Source organism: Zea mays, chromosome 2 (genome assembly GCF_902167145.1).
Source record: "Zea mays cultivar B73 chromosome 2, Zm-B73-REFERENCE-NAM-5.0, whole genome shotgun sequence".
Lineage (NCBI taxonomy): Eukaryota > Viridiplantae > Streptophyta > Magnoliopsida > Poales > Poaceae > Zea > Zea mays.
Genome location: NC_050097.1, coordinates 81155180 through 81173899, shown reverse-complemented (window position 1 = coordinate 81173899; position 18720 = coordinate 81155180). Strand labels below are relative to the sequence as shown.

At 44.1% G+C, this 18720-nt stretch overlaps 1 protein-coding gene across 1 annotated transcript in view; it reads left to right on the top strand.

The window, feature by feature from the left end:
• Positions 1-17244, top strand: part of LOC118476241 (inosine triphosphate pyrophosphatase-like) — a 37375-nt gene extending 20131 nt beyond the window's left edge. The window contains exons 5-11 of the mRNA XM_035965067.1: positions 15954-16001; positions 16107-16170; positions 16253-16262; positions 16440-16471; positions 16558-16691; positions 17051-17127; positions 17211-17244. Of these exons, the coding sequence (XP_035820960.1) occupies positions 15954-16001; positions 16107-16170; positions 16253-16262; positions 16440-16471; positions 16558-16691; positions 17051-17127; positions 17211-17244 (399 nt within the window). The remainder of the gene's footprint in view (positions 1-15953; positions 16002-16106; positions 16171-16252; positions 16263-16439; positions 16472-16557; positions 16692-17050; positions 17128-17210) is intronic.
• The last annotated feature ends 1476 nt before the right edge of the window (positions 17245-18720 follow it).

The following is an 18720-nucleotide window of genomic DNA, read 5'->3' as shown; positions in this document are numbered from 1 at the left end:
TAAATGGAGGATGTGCATTGACTTTACTGATCTGAATAAGGCTTGTCCAAAGGATGCGTTCCCATTACCAAGAATAGATTCTCTAGTAGATGCAGCAGCTTCGTCAGAGCTCATGAGTTTGCTAGATTGTTATTCAGGCTACCACCAAATCTGGATGAAGAAGGAAGATGAGCCAAAGACCAGCTTCATAACCCCCAGTGGTACATATTGTTATCTTCGGATGCCTGAGGGGCTCAAGAATGCTGGAGGAAGCTTCAGCAGGATGACAGCCAAGGTCCTTCACTCTCAGATAGGCAGAAATGTGCTAACATATGTTGATGACATTATAGTGAAGAGCACGAAGCAAGAAAACCACATTACTGATCTACAGGAAACATTTGCTAATTTTAGGCAAGCTGGCCTGAAATTAAATCCAGAAAAATGTGTCTTCGGTGTGAAGAAGGGCAAGTTCCTTGGCTGTCTAGTTTCAACGAAGGGGATCGAAGCCAACCCAAGCAAGATCGAAGCTATCCTTCGAATGGAGCCGCCAAGCACAAAGAAGGGGGCCCAACGGCTGACAGGAAGATTGGCATCTTGTAATCAATTTATATCTAGATCAGCAGAAAGAAATTTACCATTTTTTGAAGTACTAAAGACAGCTGAAGTTTTCCAATGGGGCCCAACTCAACAGAAAGCTTTCGAAGAGCTGAAGCAATATTTGATCGATTTAACAACATTAACTCCACCCGTGCTAGGGGCTCCATTGCTATTGTATGTGGCAGCTTCGCACTCTGCAGTGAGTGCGGCACTTGTACAAGGGAAGCTCGAAGGACAAGCTAAAAAGCAAGTCCCAGTATACTTTGTCTCTGAAGTTTTGAGTTTATCAAAGAAAAACTATACAGAATTGGAGAAGGTGTTGTATGCTGTGTTAATGGCGTCCAGGAAGCTTTGGCATTATTTTCAAGCATATCACATAATTGTTCCTTCATCACAACCCCTGAAAGATATCATGAGGAATAGAGAAGCTACTCAAAGAATTGGAAAATGGGCCGCGGAGCTTAATGAATTCACTATTGACTATGTGCACAGATCTTCAATTCAATCTCAAGCGCTGGCAGACTTCATCGCTGATTGGATGCCAGGGGCTCACGAAGAAGGGACAAGTAAAGATGCCGAAGCTTGGACAGTGTTTTGCGATGGTTCTTGGGGAGCCTTCGGTGCAGGAGCAGCAGCGGTCCTAGTGGCACCTTCAAAAGTCAAAACATGTTATGTAGTCAAATTGGATTTCAGTTGCACAAATAATATTGCTGAGTACGAAGCACTTCTACTGGGGCTTCGGAAACTAAGGGCAATGGGAATAAGAAGGGCCATCCTAAAGACTGATTCTCAAGTTATTGCTGGCCATGTGGATAAAAGCAGCAAAGCATGAGATCTGAAGCTTGAAAGATATCTGGATGCAGTTCGAAGGTTGGAAGCTTCCTTCGATGTTTTTTCCGTCAAAAATATTCCAAGAGGTGAAAATGAGCATGCAGATTTGCTAGCCAAATCAGCGGCTCAGAGTGAAAGGGAAATGTGCCTTTGGGCCATTTCTAAGTATTTTGGTGATTGAGTGCAAACACAAGTGCTTAAATGTGAAAATGTGCCCATGGTTGAACAAAGTGCAAATCACAAGTAAAGGTATGTTTCTAAGCCTTAGTACATTGGTTTTGTGTACTAATATCTTGTCTAAGTGTTAGAAACAGGAAGAAGCAGAAAAGAAAAGAAGTGGAAGAGTGGCTGTGTACAGCCAAAGGCTGTTTCGGGCTGAGGCACCGGACTGTCCGGTGTGCACCGGACAGTGTCCGGTGCGCCAGACCAGCGCGGGGCAAACCAGCCGCTCTCGGGTTTTTCTCCGGCGACTTCGGCTAAAATTCACCGGACTGTCCGGTGTGCACCGGACTGTCCGGTGAGCCAACGGTCGGCCGGGCCAACGGTCGGCCGCGCGATCGGCGCGCGACACGTGGCCGAGCCAACGGTCGGAAGGAAGCACCGGACTGTCCGGTGTGCACCGGACTGTCCGGTGCGCCAGATCTGCAACGGTCGGCAACGGTCGGCTTCGCTTTTTATGGAAACAAATCGGGCACCGGACAGTGTCCGGTGTGCACCGGACTGTCCGGTGCGCCCGACGACAGAAGGCAAGGATAGCCTTCCAGATGTGTTCTCAACGGCTCCTAGCTGCCTTGGGGCTATAAAAGGGACCCCTAGGCGCATGGAGGAGAATACCCAAGCATTCCTTGAGCACTCTTGATCACTCACACATCAATCTTGCACACTTGTTCGACATTCTAGTGATTTGAGCTCCGTTCTAGTGTGCTAGTCTCTTGAGCTCAAGTCTGGGTCTTGTGTGTGCGTATTCGCTGTGATCTTTGTGTTGTGTGTGAGTTGCTAATCCCTCCCTTGCTCCGTGATTCTCTGTGAACATCTTTTGTAAGGGCGAGAGGCTCCAAGTTGTGGAGATTCCTCGCAAACGGGATTGAGAAAAGAAAAGCAAGAACACCGTGGTATTCAAGTTGATCATTGGATCACTTGAGAGGAGTTGAGTGCAACTCTCGTCCGTTTGGACGCCACAACGTGGAAGTAGGCAAGTTTTGTACTTGGCCGAACCACGGGATAAATCTCTGTGTCTTCTCTGTGATTGTCATATTGTGCAAGATCTCCTCTCCAGCCACTTGGCCATAATTGTGCTAACACTTAACAAGTTTTTGTGGCTTAAGTTTTGAAGTTTTACAGGATCACCTATTCACCCCCCCTCTAGGTGCTCTCAATTGGTATCAGAGCCGTTCTCTTCAAGAAAGGGACTAACCGCCCGAAGAGATGGATCCTAAGGGGAAGGGAATTGTGATCAACGACAAGGAGAAGGAGTCCTTCGTCAACGAGCCAAGGGATGACAAGTCCAACGACTCGGGCTCGGGCCACAGGCGCAAAGATGGGAAGAAGAAGAAGACAAGGCGCATCAAGGAGATCGTCTACTACGACAGCGACGAATCCTCTTCTTCCCAAAAGGACGACGACCACGACAAACAAAAGACGGTTAACTCAAACTTTTCTTTTGATTATTCTCGTATTCCACATAGTTCGAATTCGCATTTGCTTTCCATTCCTCTTGGTAAACCTCCACACTTTGATGGGGAGGACTACGGATTTTGGAGTCACAAAATGCGTAGTCATCTATTCTCTCTCCATCCAAGCATATGGGAGATTGTAGAGAATGGAATGAAATTTGATAGCTCGGATAGCCCTATGTTTATCAATGAACAAATTCATAAAAATGCACAAGCTACTACTGTTCTCTTAGCATCTTTGTGCAGGGAAGAATACAATAAGGTGAGCGGCTTGGACAATGCCAAGCAAATATGGGACACCCTCAAGATCTCTCACGAGGGGAACGACATCACCATGCTCACCAAAATGGAGTTGGTGGAGGGCGAGCTTGGACGATTCGCCATGATAAGGGGAGAAGAGCCAACTCAAACTTACAACCGGCTCAAGACCCTTATCAACAAGATAAGGAGCTACGGAAGCACGCGTTGGACGGATCACGACGTCGTCCGCCTAATGCTCAGGTCATTTACCATTCTTGATCCTCATCTCGTGAACAATATTCGTGAGAATCCCAGGTACACGATGATGACACCCGAAGAAGTACTTGGAAAATTCGTGAGCGGGCGGATGATGATCAAGGAGGCAAGATACGTCGACGACGCGTTGAACGGTCCACTCCACGAGTCTCAACCCATTGCTCTAAAGGCAACAAGGAGCAAGGAGTCGCTACCTAGCAAGGTGGCGCAAATTGAGGCGGCCGGGCTTAATGATGAAGAAATGGCTCTCATCATTAAGCGCTTCAAGACGGCGCTAAGGGGTCGCAAGGAGCATCCCAACAAGACCAAGACGAAAGGGAAGCGCTCATGCTTCAAGTGTGGTAAGATTGGTCACTTTATCGCTAATTGTCCCGATAATGATAGTGACCAGGAAAAGAAGAGTGAAAAATGGGAAAAGAAAAAGAATTACAAGAAGGCCAAGGGCGAGGCGCATCTCGGCAAGGAGTGGGATTCGGATTGCTCCTCCTCCGACTCCGACAATGAGGGACTCGCCGCCACTGCCTTCGACAAATCGGCTCTCTTCCCAAACGAGCATCACACTTGCCTCATGGCAAGGGAAAAGAAGGTAATCACTCGTAATGATAACACTTATGATTCTTCTAGTGATAATGAATCTAGTGAGGATGAAATTGATTACTCTAGTTTATTCAAGGGATTGGATAGAACTAAGATAGCTAAGATTAATGAGTTGATTGATGCCTTAAATGAAAAGGATAGAATCTTAGAGAAACAAGAAGACCTTTTATATGAAGAGCATGATAAATTTGTTAGTGCTCAAAATTCTCTTGCTCTAGAAGTTAAAAGAAATGGAATACTTTCTTGTGAACTTTCTACTTGTAATGAAACCATTTCTTCTTTAAAAGGTGAAATTAATGCTTTAACTACTAAACTAGAAGTAGCAAGTAACTCTTGTGTTGAAAATATTACAATTTGCACTAAGTGTAAGGATTTTGATGTTAATGCTTGTAGTGAACACTTAGTTTCAATTTCAAAACTAAATGATGAAGTGGCTAGTCTTAATGCTCAACTTAAGACTAGCAAGAGTGAAGTTGATAAAATAAAATTTGCAAGGGATGCCTACACGGTTGGTAGACACCCCTCAATTAAGGATGGGCTTGGCTTCAAAAGGGAAACCAAGAACTTAACAAGCCATAAGGCTCCCATTCCCGCCAAGGAGAAAGGGAAGGCCCCTATGGCTAGTAGTGCAAAAAGGAACCATGCCTTTATGTACCATGATAGGAGACATGCTAGAAATGCTTGTAATGATTCATATGTTTATGATTCTCATACCATGTTTGCTCCTAGTTCTTCATATGTGTATGATAGAAATGTTACTAGGAAAAATGTTGTTCCTAAAAAGAATGTTATTCATGCTCCTAGGAAAGTAGCAAATGAACCTTCTACCATTTATTATGCTTGCAATGCTCCCTTTGCTATTTGTAGAAAGGGTAAAAAGGTAATTGCTAGGAAGTTAGGGGCAAGATGCAAGGGAGATAAAACTTGCATTTGGGTCCCTAAGAATATTTGTGCTAACCTTGCAGGACCCAACATGAGTTGGGTACCTAAAACCCAAGCCTAAATTTGCCTTGCAGGTTTATGCATCCGGGGGTTCAAGCTGGATTATAGACAGCGGATGCACAAACCATATGACGGGGGGAAGAAGATGTTCACCTCCTACGTCAAGAATAAGGATTCCCAAGATTCAATTATATTCGGTGATGGGAATCAAGGCAAGGTAAAAGGTTTAGGTAAAATTGCAATTTCTAATGAGCACTCCATATCCAATGTGTTTTTAGTTGAGTCTCTTGGATATAATCTGCTATCTGTGAGTCAATTATGCAATATGGGATATAACTGTCTATTTACAAATGTAGATGTGTCTGTCTTTAGAAGAAGTGATGGTTCACTAGCTTTTAAGGGTGTATTAGACGGCAAACTTTATTTGGTTGATTTTGCAAAAGAAGAAGCCGGTCTTGATGCATGCTTAATAGCTAAGACTAGCATGGGCTGGCTGTGGCATCGCCGCTTAGCACATGTGGGGATGAAGAACCTTCACAAGCTTCTAAAGGGAGAACACGTGATAGGTTTAACTAACGTACAATTCGAAAAAGATAGACCTTGTGCAGCTTGTCAGGCAGGTAAACAAGTGGGAGGAGCGCATCACGGCAAGAACGTGATGACCACGTCAAGACCCCTGGAGCTGCTGCATATGGACCTCTTCGGACCTGTCGCCTATCTGAGCATAGGAGGGAGTAAGTATGGTTTAGTTATTGTTGATGATTTTTCTCGCTTCACTTGGGTGTTCTTTTTGCAGGATAAGTCTGAAACCCAAGGGACCCTCAAGCGCTTCCTCAGGAGAGCTCAAAATGAGTTTGAGCTCAAGGTGAAGAAGATAAGGAGCGACAACGGGTCCGAATTCAAGAACCTTCAAGTGGAGGAATTTCTTGAGGAGGAAGGGATCAAGCACGAGTTCTCCGCTCCCTACACACCACAGCAAAATGGTGTGGTAGAGAGGAAGAACAGGACGAGCACGGGGTGGTGACGAGAAACAAGGCTCGACTTGTGGCAAAAGGTTATGCCCAAGTCGCAGGTTTGGATTTCGAGGAGACTTTTGCTCCTGTGGCTAGGCTAGAGTCAATTCGAATCTTGCTAGCATATGCCGCTCACCATTCTTTCAGGTTGTACCAAATGGATGTGAAGAGCGCTTTCCTCAACGGGCCAATCAAGGAGGAGGTGTACGTGGAGCAACCCCCTGGCTTCGAGGATGATCGGTACCCCGACCATGTGTGTAAGCTCTCTAAGGCGCTCTATGGACTTAAGCAAGCCCCAAGAGCATGGTATGAATGCCTTAGAGACTTTCTAATTGTTAATGCTTTCAAGGTTGGGAAAGCCGATCCAACTCTTTTCACAAAGACATGTGATGGTGATTTGTTTGTGTGCCAAATTTATGTCGATGACATAATATTTGGTTCTACTAACCAAAAGTCTTGTGAAGAGTTTAGCAGGGTAATGACACAGAAATTCGAGATGTCGATGATGGGCGAGTTGAACTACTTCCTTGGGTTCCAAGTGAAGCAACTCAAGGACGGCACCTTCATCTCCCAAACGAAGTACACGCAAGATCTGCTAAAGCGGTTTGGGATGAAGGACGCCAAGCCCGCAAAGACTCCGATGGGGACCGACGGACACACCGACCTCAACAAAGGAGGTAAGTCCGTTGATCAAAAAGCATACCGGTCAATGATAGGGTCATTACTTTATTTATGTGCTAGTAGACCGGACATTATGCTTAGCGTATGCATGTGTGCTAGATTTCAATCCGATCCTAAGGAATGTCACTTAGTGGCGGTAAAGCGAATTCTTAGATATTTGGTTGCTACGCCTTGCTTCGGGCTCTGGTATCCAAAGGGGTCTACCTTTGACTTAGTTGGATACTCAGACTCCGACTATGCTGGATGTAAGGTCGATAGGAAGAGTACATCGGGGACGTGCCAATTCTTAGGAAGGTCCCTGGTGTCATGGAACTCTAAGAAACAAACATCCGTTGCCCTATCCACCGCTGAGGCCGAGTACGTTGCCGCAGGTCAGTGTTGCGCGCAACTACTTTGGATGAGGCAAACCCTCCGGGACTTTGGCTACAATCTGAGCAAAGTCCCACTCCTATGTGACAATGAGAGTGCTATCCGCATGGCGGAGAATCCTGTTGAGCACAGCCGCACAAAGCACATAGACATCCGGCATCACTTTTTGAGAGACCACCAGCAAAAGGGAGATATCGAAGTGTTTCATGTTAGCACTGAGAACCAGCTAGCCGATATCTTTACCAAGCCTCTAGATGAGAAGACCTTTTGCAGGCTGCGTAGTGAGCTAAATGTCTTAGATTCGCGGAACTTGGATTGAATTGTAGCATACATGTGTTTATGCATTTGATCAGGTTCATTCTGCATTTTGTTGCTTATTGTGGTGCTCAAGTTGTACAAACACTCCCTGGACCTCACAAGTCCGTTGCAAGGTGATGCACATGTTTAGGGGGAGATGTATTATAACTTGACCCTTTGAGACTAACTATGTGGTTGAGTTTGCTTGATTTAGTCTCGAAGGAGAATTGAAAGGGAAAGGTGGACTTGGACCAATGAAAGACTTCCACTGCACTCCGATGAGAGGGTAACTTATTCCAAGTCCATCTCATGAACTCTTATTGCCATTTGCTCTTAAATGAAGATTTTGGTGAGGCAATGGGGTTCAAGGGCCAAGATTGATCCCGTTTTGGTGCTTGATGCCAAAGGGGGAGAAAATAAAGGCCAAAGCAATAAATGGATCAGCTACCACTTGAGAGATTTTGAAAATAGTAGAATAGAGTTTTTGTTAGAGTTTTTGTTTTGTCAAAACTCTCTTAGTGTCTCTTTTGTCAAAAGTTGGTTTCTTGTGGGGAGAAGTATTGATTATGGGAAATAGGGGGAGTTTTTGAAATCTTTGATCAATCTCTTTTGGAATGATTCTCTTTATGCTTCAACATGTGTGTTTGATTTAGAGATAGAGATTTGAGTTTGATTTACAAAAACAAACCAAGTGGTGGCAAAAGACGATCCATATATGCCAAAATTGGATAAAACTCAAAGTTAGTTTTTATTTGAAGTGATTTTGCACTTGTTCTAGTTGCCTTATGTTGTGTTGGCATAAATCACCAAAAAGGGGGAGATTGAAAGGGAAATGTGCCTTTGGGCCATTTCTAAGTATTTTGGTGATTGAGTGCAAACACAAGTGCTTAAATGTGAAAATGTGCCCATGGTTGAACAAAGTGCAAATCACAAGTAAAGGTATGTTTCTAAGCCTTAGTACATTGGTTTTGTGTACTAATATCTTGTCTAAGTGTTAGAAACAGGAAGAAGCAGAAAAGAAAAGAAGTGGAAGAGTGGCTGTGTACAGCCAAAGGCTGTTTCGGGCTGAGGCACCGGACTGTCCGGTGTGCACCGGACAGTGTCCGGTGCGCCAGACCAGCGCGGGGCAAACCAGCCGCTCTCGGGTTTTTCTCCGGCGACTTCGGCTAAAATTCACCGGACTGTCCGGTGTGCACCGGACTGTCCGGTGAGCCAACGGTCGGCCGGGCCAACGGTCGGCCGCGCGATCGGCGCGCGACACGTGGCCGAGCCAACGGTCGGAAGGAAGCACCGGACTGTCCGGTGTGCACCGGACTGTCCGGTGCGCCAGATCTGCAACGGTCGGCTTCGCTTTTTATGGAAACAAATCGGGCACCGGACAGTGTCCGGTGTGCACCGGACTGTCCGGTGCGCCCGACGACAGAAGGCAAGGATAGCCTTCCAGATGTGTTCTCAACGGCTCCTAGCTGCCTTGGGGCTATAAAAGGGACCCCTAGGCGCATGGAGGAGAATACCCAAGCATTCCTTGAGCACTCTTGATCACTCACACATCAATCTTGCACACTTGTTCGACATTCTAGTGATTTGAGCTCCGTTCTAGTGTGCTAGTCTCTTGAGCTCAAGTCTGGGTCTTGTGTGTGCGTATTCGCTGTGATCTTTGTGTTGTGTGTGAGTTGCTAATCCCTCCCTTGCTCCGTGATTCTCTGTGAACATCTTTTGTAAGGGCGAGAGGCTCCAAGTTGTGGAGATTCCTCGCAAACGGGATTGAGAAAAGAAAAGCAAGAACACCGTGGTATTCAAGTTGATCATTGGATCACTTGAGAGGAGTTGAGTGCAACTCTCGTCCGTTTGGACGCCACAACGTGGAAGTAGGCAAGTTTTGTACTTGGCCGAACCACGGGATAAATCTCTGTGTCTTCTCTGTGATTGTCATATTGTGCAAGATCTCCTCTCCAGCCACTTGGCCATAATTGTGCTAACACTTAACAAGTTTTTGTGGCTTAAGTTTTGAAGTTTTACAGGATCACCTATTCACCCCCCCCCCCCCTCTAGGTGCTCTCACAGAGGCTCCCCCTACCCTCCGAAGTATTTTTTGAAACAATAAAAGCACCTTCAGTTGAGCTCATGGAGAGAGCAGTGCTTACTATTTCTCCAGTACACAGTGAAGACTGGAGAACTGAGATAATATCTTTCCTCCAAGGCAATTGTCTTTCAAGTGACGAAGCTTATAACAAGAGAATGGAGGCAAGAACAAGACCATATGTGTTAATACAAGGGGAATTGTATAAACATGGAGTTTGTTCACCACTCCTTAAGTGTTTATTAAGAACTGAAGGTATGGAATTAATGAAAGAGATACATGCAGGTCTGTGTGGATCTCACATTGGATCTAGGCCATTGTTGGGAAAAGTTTTTCGACAAGGATTTTATTGGCCGAAGGCAGCCTTCGGATGAAGCAGAATTAGTCCAAAAATGTGAAGGCTGTCAAAAATGTGCAAGAGACCAGAAGCAACCTTCATCTCTCACTCAATTAATACAGCCCACTTGGTCGTTGCAAAGGTGGGGCCTCGATTTGCTAGGCCCACTTCCACCAGCACAAGGAAATCTAAAATATGTTGTGGTAGCGGTAGAGTATTTTTCCAAGTGGATTGAGGCGAAGCCTTTAGCCACAATAACTTCGGTCACTGTCCAGAAGTTCTTCTGGCAAAACATTGTTTGTCGCTTCGGAGTGCCGAAGGCCATTACTGTAGACAACGGAGCACAGTTTGATGCTGAAGCTTTCAAGGAATTCTGTGAACAAATTGGCACGAAGATTCATTTTGCATCGGTCAGACATCCATAGTCAAATGGACTTGTTGAAAGAGCCAATGGCATTATAATGACGGGAATAATGAAGTTAATCTTCAATCAGCCCAGAGGAAAGTGGCCAGATGAATTGATCAAAGTGGTGTGGAGCCACAATACAACAACATCAAGGTCAACAGGTTCTACACCATTCACACTATTGTTTGGTGAGGAAGCAATAACCCAAGAAGAAGCTAAGGCAGGATCAATAGGAACAGTGGCTTCGGCAGAAGAAGAAGCTGATTATTCTGTGGCAAAAGATGCTATAGAAGGGATCAGGCTTCAGGATGTGGAGAATATCAATAAATACCAAGCCGAAACAATAAAATGGCGAGACAGAAAAGTTCAGCTAAAGAATATTAAGCCAGGGCATTTGGTACTTCAGAGACTGGCCAACCCAGATACAGTAGGCAAGTTACAGCTGAAGTGGGAAGGACCTTTTTTGGTAGTATCTTCGTCAAGACCCGGTTCTTACAAACTGAAGGATATGGACGGCAACGACATTCGTAGATCTTGGAATGCGGATGAGCTTCAGCGATATTATGTCTAGCTTGATGTAATATTTTTTATTTTTCCTATGACACCCTTTTCCTTTCCAAAGGGGGAGAAAGGTTTTTAATGGGGCCATAGCATGTAATTTCTCTTTTTCTTATTCAGCTCTACGAGAGCAAAATCCCCCAAATATGTAAATGTAAAAACTGAGCATGCACCATCGAGTGCAGGGAAAAAGAAAAAACAGGGAGAAGCTCGAAAGCCGTCACTAAGGGGATGCAGAGCACGACAAAGCTACAAAAAAGTCGTTCCTAAGGGAGCGCAGCGTAAGTTTTCTGCTCAAAAGTTATTCCCAAGGGAATGCAGAGCTTACAGCGAAAAGTCAACGCTGATACCGCCGAAATATAAGGCGAAGCGCGAAAAGTCAACGCGATACCGCCGAAATAGAAGGCGAAGAAGTTCAAAAGACGTTCCTAAGGGGATGCAGAACTTACAACGAAAAGTCAGCGCTGATACACCGAAAAATAAGAGGTGAAGCCGAAAAATAAACGGCAAAGAGACTTTGGTCATTCCTAAGGGAATGAAGGCTATGGCTGTGGCTTCGTATGCGTGTGTTTGGACATTCATTTGCACGACACATTACATCATACATTTGCATTCATAAACATTCATTTAGGCATACATAGGATCATCATCATCATAACACAGGCGAATGCTTCGGCTCTAAAGATAAGGCTTCGGCAAAGAGAAAAAGAAGCAGTTTCATGCTTCGTTGTGTACGAAAAGAAGGGAAGGTGTTTTTCGCCTTCGGCTCAAAAAATGCTAGTTTCGTCCACAGCAAAGCAGTTCAATGCAAGTACAAGTTTCGTTCACATCGAAGCACTTCATCCATTGATGGAAAGGTAAAAATATATTACAAGGTATGGACAAAATTTACAGAGTAAAATCTAATTCTTAAATTACAATATTCTTTACAAAGGTTATTACAAGAGTTCTTAGAGTTTTTTCCACAGCTATCTATTCAAGCTTCATCATTATCTATTGAGCTTCGGATCGTATGTTAAGCTTCGGCTTTGTGCTCTTCAGCTTCGTCATCTTGCTCCTCAGCTTCGTCATCCTATACATATTAAAGTATTGTAAGGAAAATTCAAGTTTAAAGGAAAAGGTAAGCACAAGGTATGATTTCGATACCGGCTTAAGATAACTTCGAGCTTCGTCACCAGCTATGCTTCGTCCACCCTTCGTCCATACTATTTTTATAAATCTGTTTCCTATGCTTCGGGCAAGACTGGGAATATCAACCAGATCTGCTGGTGATAAACTAAAGTTGGGTCTATTGACAATCTTTCCATGTGTGCAACCAGATTTCAGGAAGGCGACAGCTGTGCCCCGAGAAGCTACCAGGGCACAGAAATCACCATGTCCGGCTATAATTTCATCAAGGGCATCAACTTCACCCTCGATATGTTCGAAGGCCCCTGGCAGGTCCTCAGTCGAAGGACTAAATTTTTCACAGCTGGCTCCAACCGAATTGAAGATCTGCTTCGGCCATTGTACACATCGGCTACTGAACTCCAGACATTTGTTTTGAAGCTCTGTCAATGATTTTTGCAAATTTGAACTTTTCTCGACCTCAGTCTCAAATTTTGCATTAAACTTCTGCTTTTCCTGTTCGAAGCTTTCTGACTTTGAGAGAAGCTCCGTATTTAACTTTGCAATTTTAGCTTCAGCTTCTGCCAATAAACCTTCTGTTGTCTGAAGCTCGAAATCCTTCTTTTCAAGAGCAGCTACTTGATCTTTTATTTTGCCTTCTAAACCCTCAATTATAACTTCATGTTTTTTATCTTCAAGATCTTGTTGCATTCTTAAAGCTTTACTCAACAGCATACTCTGTGCACAAGTAACCTTCGTTAGAAAACACCTTCGTTGTTAAAGACAATAAAAAGTTGAAGAAAAGTTTTTTACCTTGAAATTGGAATAGAATAAACTACCGACGATGTGCTGTCGTCAGTAGCGGCTAATGTCTGTCTCAAGCTTCGGGAAACCAATACTTTTTGATAGAGTACCGATAACCTTCGCTCCAGTTTGATCTCGGACGCAGCCTAACCTTTCATCGTCAACACCACCGAAGAGTAGTGCCCCTGGTTGATACCCGCGGGATATGGCGTATTCTCTCAACTCTTCTTTCTCAGCCTTCGACAATTCTTTCCCAATTAAGTTTTGAAAGTTAAAGTTTTCTTCTTCCAAAGCATCTTCAGCTATTCCCTTCTCCTTCTCAGGTACTGTAGCCATGGTTTCTTCAGTGGCTGCAGCAGCTTCTTCTGTGGCCATGTCTAGAAGTATCTTATCAATGTTAGAAAGTGTGCTTTCTAGATTTGCATCTTCAACAGGTTCAGCTTCGGCAGTTGCAGCTTCGGCCGGTGCAGCTTCGATAGCTGTAGCGCTCTCAACAGCTGGCGCTTTTGAAGCCGAAGCTAGTCGTGGTGTCTCTTCGATAGCTTCTGTCACAGTAATAATTCTTCGTTTTTTCGGCCCAGCTGCCTTCTTCGCTATCGAAGGCTCCCTCTTCTTCTGAAAAAGCTTCGTCAGATGCGGCGCCAGTGGACTTAGCTTGATAGGCAAGGATTCAGTCATTACCTTTAGAATTTCTGCCACATCGGTAGCAGAAGGTGATGTAGGAGTTTCTTCTTCAATATCAGTCACCTTCTGCTTCAGAGCTGTAGCTTTTCTCTTCTTCGGAGCAACCGTCGTCGGCTCAGGGCTCAATTTCCTCTTCTTCAGTTTTTCTTCATCTTCCTTCACCATTCTAGCGGCCTGTCTGCCCACAACACTGACAACTCTTTTTCTTTTTTGCCCTTCGGCGCCCTTGTTCAACCGTTCATAATCAGGATATTCAAAATGTAGAGCATCCATTACTCGATTCAATCTTCGCTTCGGTCGGGAGCCGAAGGCTGCAGTCATCAATTGATCTTCTTTTTTCGTATAGTTCCCTAAAATCTCGTTACACATAACTTCGATCGTGTCCAGCCATTCTTGGCAGGGTTCCTTGAAGTGTTTTTTGAACTTAAACTGATAAGGCAGCCGAACGAGTTCACCCTCTTTCTTCTCTCCTTCAAGCTTCGGCATACCCCACTTCTTCAGTGTTGGGAACACTCTGTTGGCTAGGCATTCCGGGACTAAGTCCCTAGACCCAATGTGTTCAGACACAATTCTAAACTCATACACAGTATCTTGGCATGGATCCCCCTATGTCATGTTGCATTGAGGTCTAGTCAGCCCAAAGATAAGCTTCAGCGGGCTTTGAGCTAGCTTCTCCTTTTCTTCATCAATTTTAACATAAAACCATTCAGATTTCCAACCGGTCGGCCATTTAGTGCGATAGCTGACCACCGGTGTCTTCATATCCTTCCGATAAGCAAAATTATAACAACCGAAGTTCTCATGCAATCCGTCTTCTCTAGCCTTCGTCTGATAATGAAGTTCATGTACTCGGCAGAATGCATCGGCGAGCGGCTCTACCCCTTGACTTCGGAGAGCCCAGATGTACACGCTGAGTCTAACAATAGCATTGGGGGTCAGCTGATGAAGATAAATCCCGAATTTTTCTAAGACCTCTGCAATCATTCCATGCAGAGGAAATCTCAACCCTGCTTTGAAGAGGCTCTTAAAAACTACAACTTCATCATTTTTCGGCTTCGGGATAGTCTCTTCCCCGCCAAAGCGAACCAACCCCTTATCGGCTTCCTTGAAGTAGCCTAGCTTCGTCATCATAGTCATATCAGCTTCAGACACATTTGATTTCCCAAAATCCAGATGGCTAGGCTTCGACGGCATAATAATATCATAATCAATCTCTCCTTCATTAGCATCACCCTCTTCAATATCTGCCTGCTCGGTTTCAGCAGCGGATGATTCTTCGTTAGCAGCGCCTTTAGTCACAACCAATCCCGACCGCCTCATAACTTCGGAGATCGGAGCAGTTTCAGCAGCTTCGGCTTCGTCTCCGTCACGAGTAACTCTAGCTGTCGAGCGTACCCTCGCTATTTGGTGTTGATTTTTTTGCGTTTTGCCGAAGCTCTTTCTTGTCACGAAGCTAGAGCAAGATGATCTTTCGGTTCAGAATACAGTGAGCAAGCATCGGCTGTGGTCAAATTTTTTGACAGCACAACAGTGCAATGGTAATGAATGCTGTGGTAATTCCACACCTACCCGTCTGTTTATATAGTGCTGCAGGTGGGAAGGTGAATCGCCAAGTCGCCTGCACCCGCTGAGCAGTCGCCCGCACCCGCTGAACGGTGGACCACTCGGTGCCTGGCAAGTGAATTACCAGATCGTTCGTACCCGCTGCGTGGTGGGCCACCTTGCGCTCCAAATATTTTAATCATTTCTCGGCAACGAGCTCAGGGAAGGTGTTTTTCGGACCTTCGGCATTTCGAAGCCTTCGAGATTTTTTCACGGTTCAAGCTCGTTACGGAAAACGATCTAGCACCGCAAAGGGGCTACTGTTGGGGGTATGCTTCATCGCCGAAGATCCTGAAAGAAGAAACACCTTCGTCAGATCCTCTCAAAAGCAGTGCCGAAGCTATCATCCATAAAGCTTCGGCATAGTGGCATGTCTCAAGATGAAGGAGTGAACCGACTTAAAGATGAAATGACCAATCGACCCGTGATAGCTTGTATTATAATTGTAAGCATTTGTAAAGGGCATGAATGCAATTTCCCACAGGCTGCGTCCTGTGCCTATAAATAGATGAACAGTACCCCCGTACTGTTCACACAATCTTGTAATCGCTTGCACGCGACACTCGGATTATTGCCTTCTGTCAAGACGAAGGTATAAATGTAATTAAATGTTATATTTTAATATTTAAGTTTGTATGATGAAATATACGAATAAGTTTATGTGTTTTGATATTTTATTCTTTCATATTTCATATTTTATGTTTTATCTTTCATTATTTCATAATTCCGATCACGAAGATATGACCTTCGTGACCTTTTTTCATGACCTTCGTCCGAAGATCATTATTTCCACGAGGAAATAATGCTTCAAGGGACGAAGGGCATTAACATTTAACATTTTGTGTTGCCTTGTTCTTAATTCGAAGCATTTGAGAACAAGTCCCCAACATACATATCCAAAGAGAAAGCACGAATCGCTGCATCTCAGGTACTTCCATGTTTTGGACTGCCCACATATTGGGATATATATCCAATGAAGTAGCTTTTGGGTCTGGTACTCTGGTTAAAATCAGCCATCATGCTCTTCATATAGGTGAATGGGCCTGTACTGGTGGAGGACGCCTGCCTATGTTTTAATGCGCTCAAAGGCCTACCAGGTGATTTATTTGCGTTGTTCTTCTCATTGAGTTATTGTAAATCAGTTATGCAGAATTTGACATGCACATCTTTCTGCTACAGGACCCTACATGTAAGTCCTTGTATTGCTCAAGCATTCTAACTGTACAATTTTATCCCCAAGTCACACTTAATAAACATCCTTGACCAACATAACAGATTGCATCTTAATTCTTAATGTTGAAGTCTTCAATGCCATTACTAATGTATTTGTTGTTTATTTGGATATCTTGCATACATGAATGAATAGAAAGTGGTTTCTTGAGAAGATTGGGCATGAAGGTTATAGAGCCAACTGATTCTCGACTCTTGTACTCCTGGTTATTTTATGTTTTGACTAAATAACCTCGTGCACCTTTTGTTTATAGGTTTAAATAATCTGTTAAAAGCTTATGAAGATAAATCAGCGTTCGCTATGTGCATCTTCTCTCTTGCTCTTGGACCTGGAGAGGAACCAATCACATTTGTTGGCAAAACTGTGGTAAGATGCCATTTTCTGTTTGTGGAGTTCTGAAGTCCGATGCAGCTGTGGATGAACTGATTTACTAAAATCCCTGCTACAGTGCTGTTGTTAGCAAACTGTATCTTGGGAGTATCTTTTACTAACTTAATTTCGTTTTAGTAGCAAACCAGTGGAACAATTCGGTAACATGTGTACAATTTTATCTATTGGAGCATAAAGAGAGAAACAATTAACCATTAGCTCTGTTAGATTGTTTAGCCTTGTTCCAAATTCTGTGCGCATGATTGCCTTGGTTACAGTAGGAGGAAGTATTTTGATTGTATCATACCACTTTGATGAATGTTGCAGCATATTTATTTTTGGAATATCATGTTTTGAGACTGGTTCTCATTGTGCAGGGAAAGATCGTGCCTGCTAGAGGCCCTAACGATTTTGGGTGGGATCCTGTGTTCCAGCCAGATGGTTTTGAACAAACGTGAGTATCGAACGCAATTTTCCTGACAGTTCTTACTTCTCCCGCATCCTTTCTTCACACTGATTGCATATCATGTAACGCAGATATGCTAAGATGCCCAAGTCAGTGAAGAACTAAATATCTCACAGAGGGAAAGCTCTTGCTCTGGTGAAAGAACACTTCGCATCTGCTAGCTATACAGTTCAGAGCGACGACTCAGCTTAAAGTTTGACTTGGATTCCTAGACGAATGAACTATCATTATGGAATGTAAACTGAACTACTACTTTTAGTGCATACTTGTTCGGTGCCCTATTATACTTGCGAGTTGCGACATTTCTTCACTGGATCAACACTAGAATCACAAACAGGATAAATAGATTACACAACACCCTTCACCAGTATCAATGCCGATAAGCCAAACACACACAAGATTTTCACACGGAGAGATACTACACACTATCTGCATTTGAGTAGCTACAGAATACACCAAAGAATCGTTGCCTAAAAACCCGACAATCTCTAGGGCCTCCTGAATTTAACATGGAGAGGCATCTCCTTGTAGGTGGTGACTCGTTCCCTGGCCTACCGCATCAGCCTTCCAAGAGATGATCTACGCAAGTATCGATCTTGCAGCTGCCGATTGCGAGTTGGACGTCCTCTATATCGAACAATTCCTCCGCGCGGCTGCTCAACTCGGGTGTTCTCATGGACTTCCTGCAGAGGAAGGCCAATGATCTTAGCAAAACTCAACCGTCAAAACTTTAGCAAGGTTTTAAGCTTTTGAGTGTTTACTGTCTCTGAGAGGCATCCCTATCCTATCCTTCGAAAGCACCGGTTTCGCCAATGTCGTTGGTCCTAGAGCTGAAAAACATTGGGCATTCGGTCAGGGATTCAAATGAAGTCGACACCAAGTCATGTGGGGGTAATCGGCTAACTGAGGATTGGGGGTTATTATACCCATGCTTACGTGACAATCTCCACATTTTTTGATGTTGTTTTATGAAAATTGGTACACTCTAAAAATACAGTTATATCTTTGTTTTTGTTTAAGTTATAAATCAGAATGTTCTTTTGCTTTCACGTTAGAAATATTTGATTTCAACTAAGGTGGATTTGCCTTCATGTAACAACTGCCTTATATTGTAACTATTAGAAGCTTATATTCTTGAGTACATATTATTGTGTCTATTATTTCTCAATGGAAAACTGAAATTCAGTTACAACATAAACATGTATATCAGTTTTCAGAGCGGATATTTAGTTACAACATGAACAAGGACCTATAGTTTTCAGAGCTAACATCAACGACACCAAAATTCATAACTGAATACAGGATTATTTCAATATTTTCTTTAGTGTATGTTATACAAATTTTGTAACTCGACGTCGCCTGCAACTCTTCTTCTAGGCATGCATTTGGAGACAAGGTGAGGTCCTATGGTGGCACCGCGGCACACAAAGGTGGTGGCGCGTTGTGCCTAGCGAGTCGTGGCATGTTGTGCCTGTCCGATGACGGAGAGCCGTGCCCGCCCAGTCGTGGCAAGAAGCGCCCGGACGGTGGCAGCGAGAGCTCGCCAGGACGGTGGCAGCGAGCGACACACCCAAATGGCAA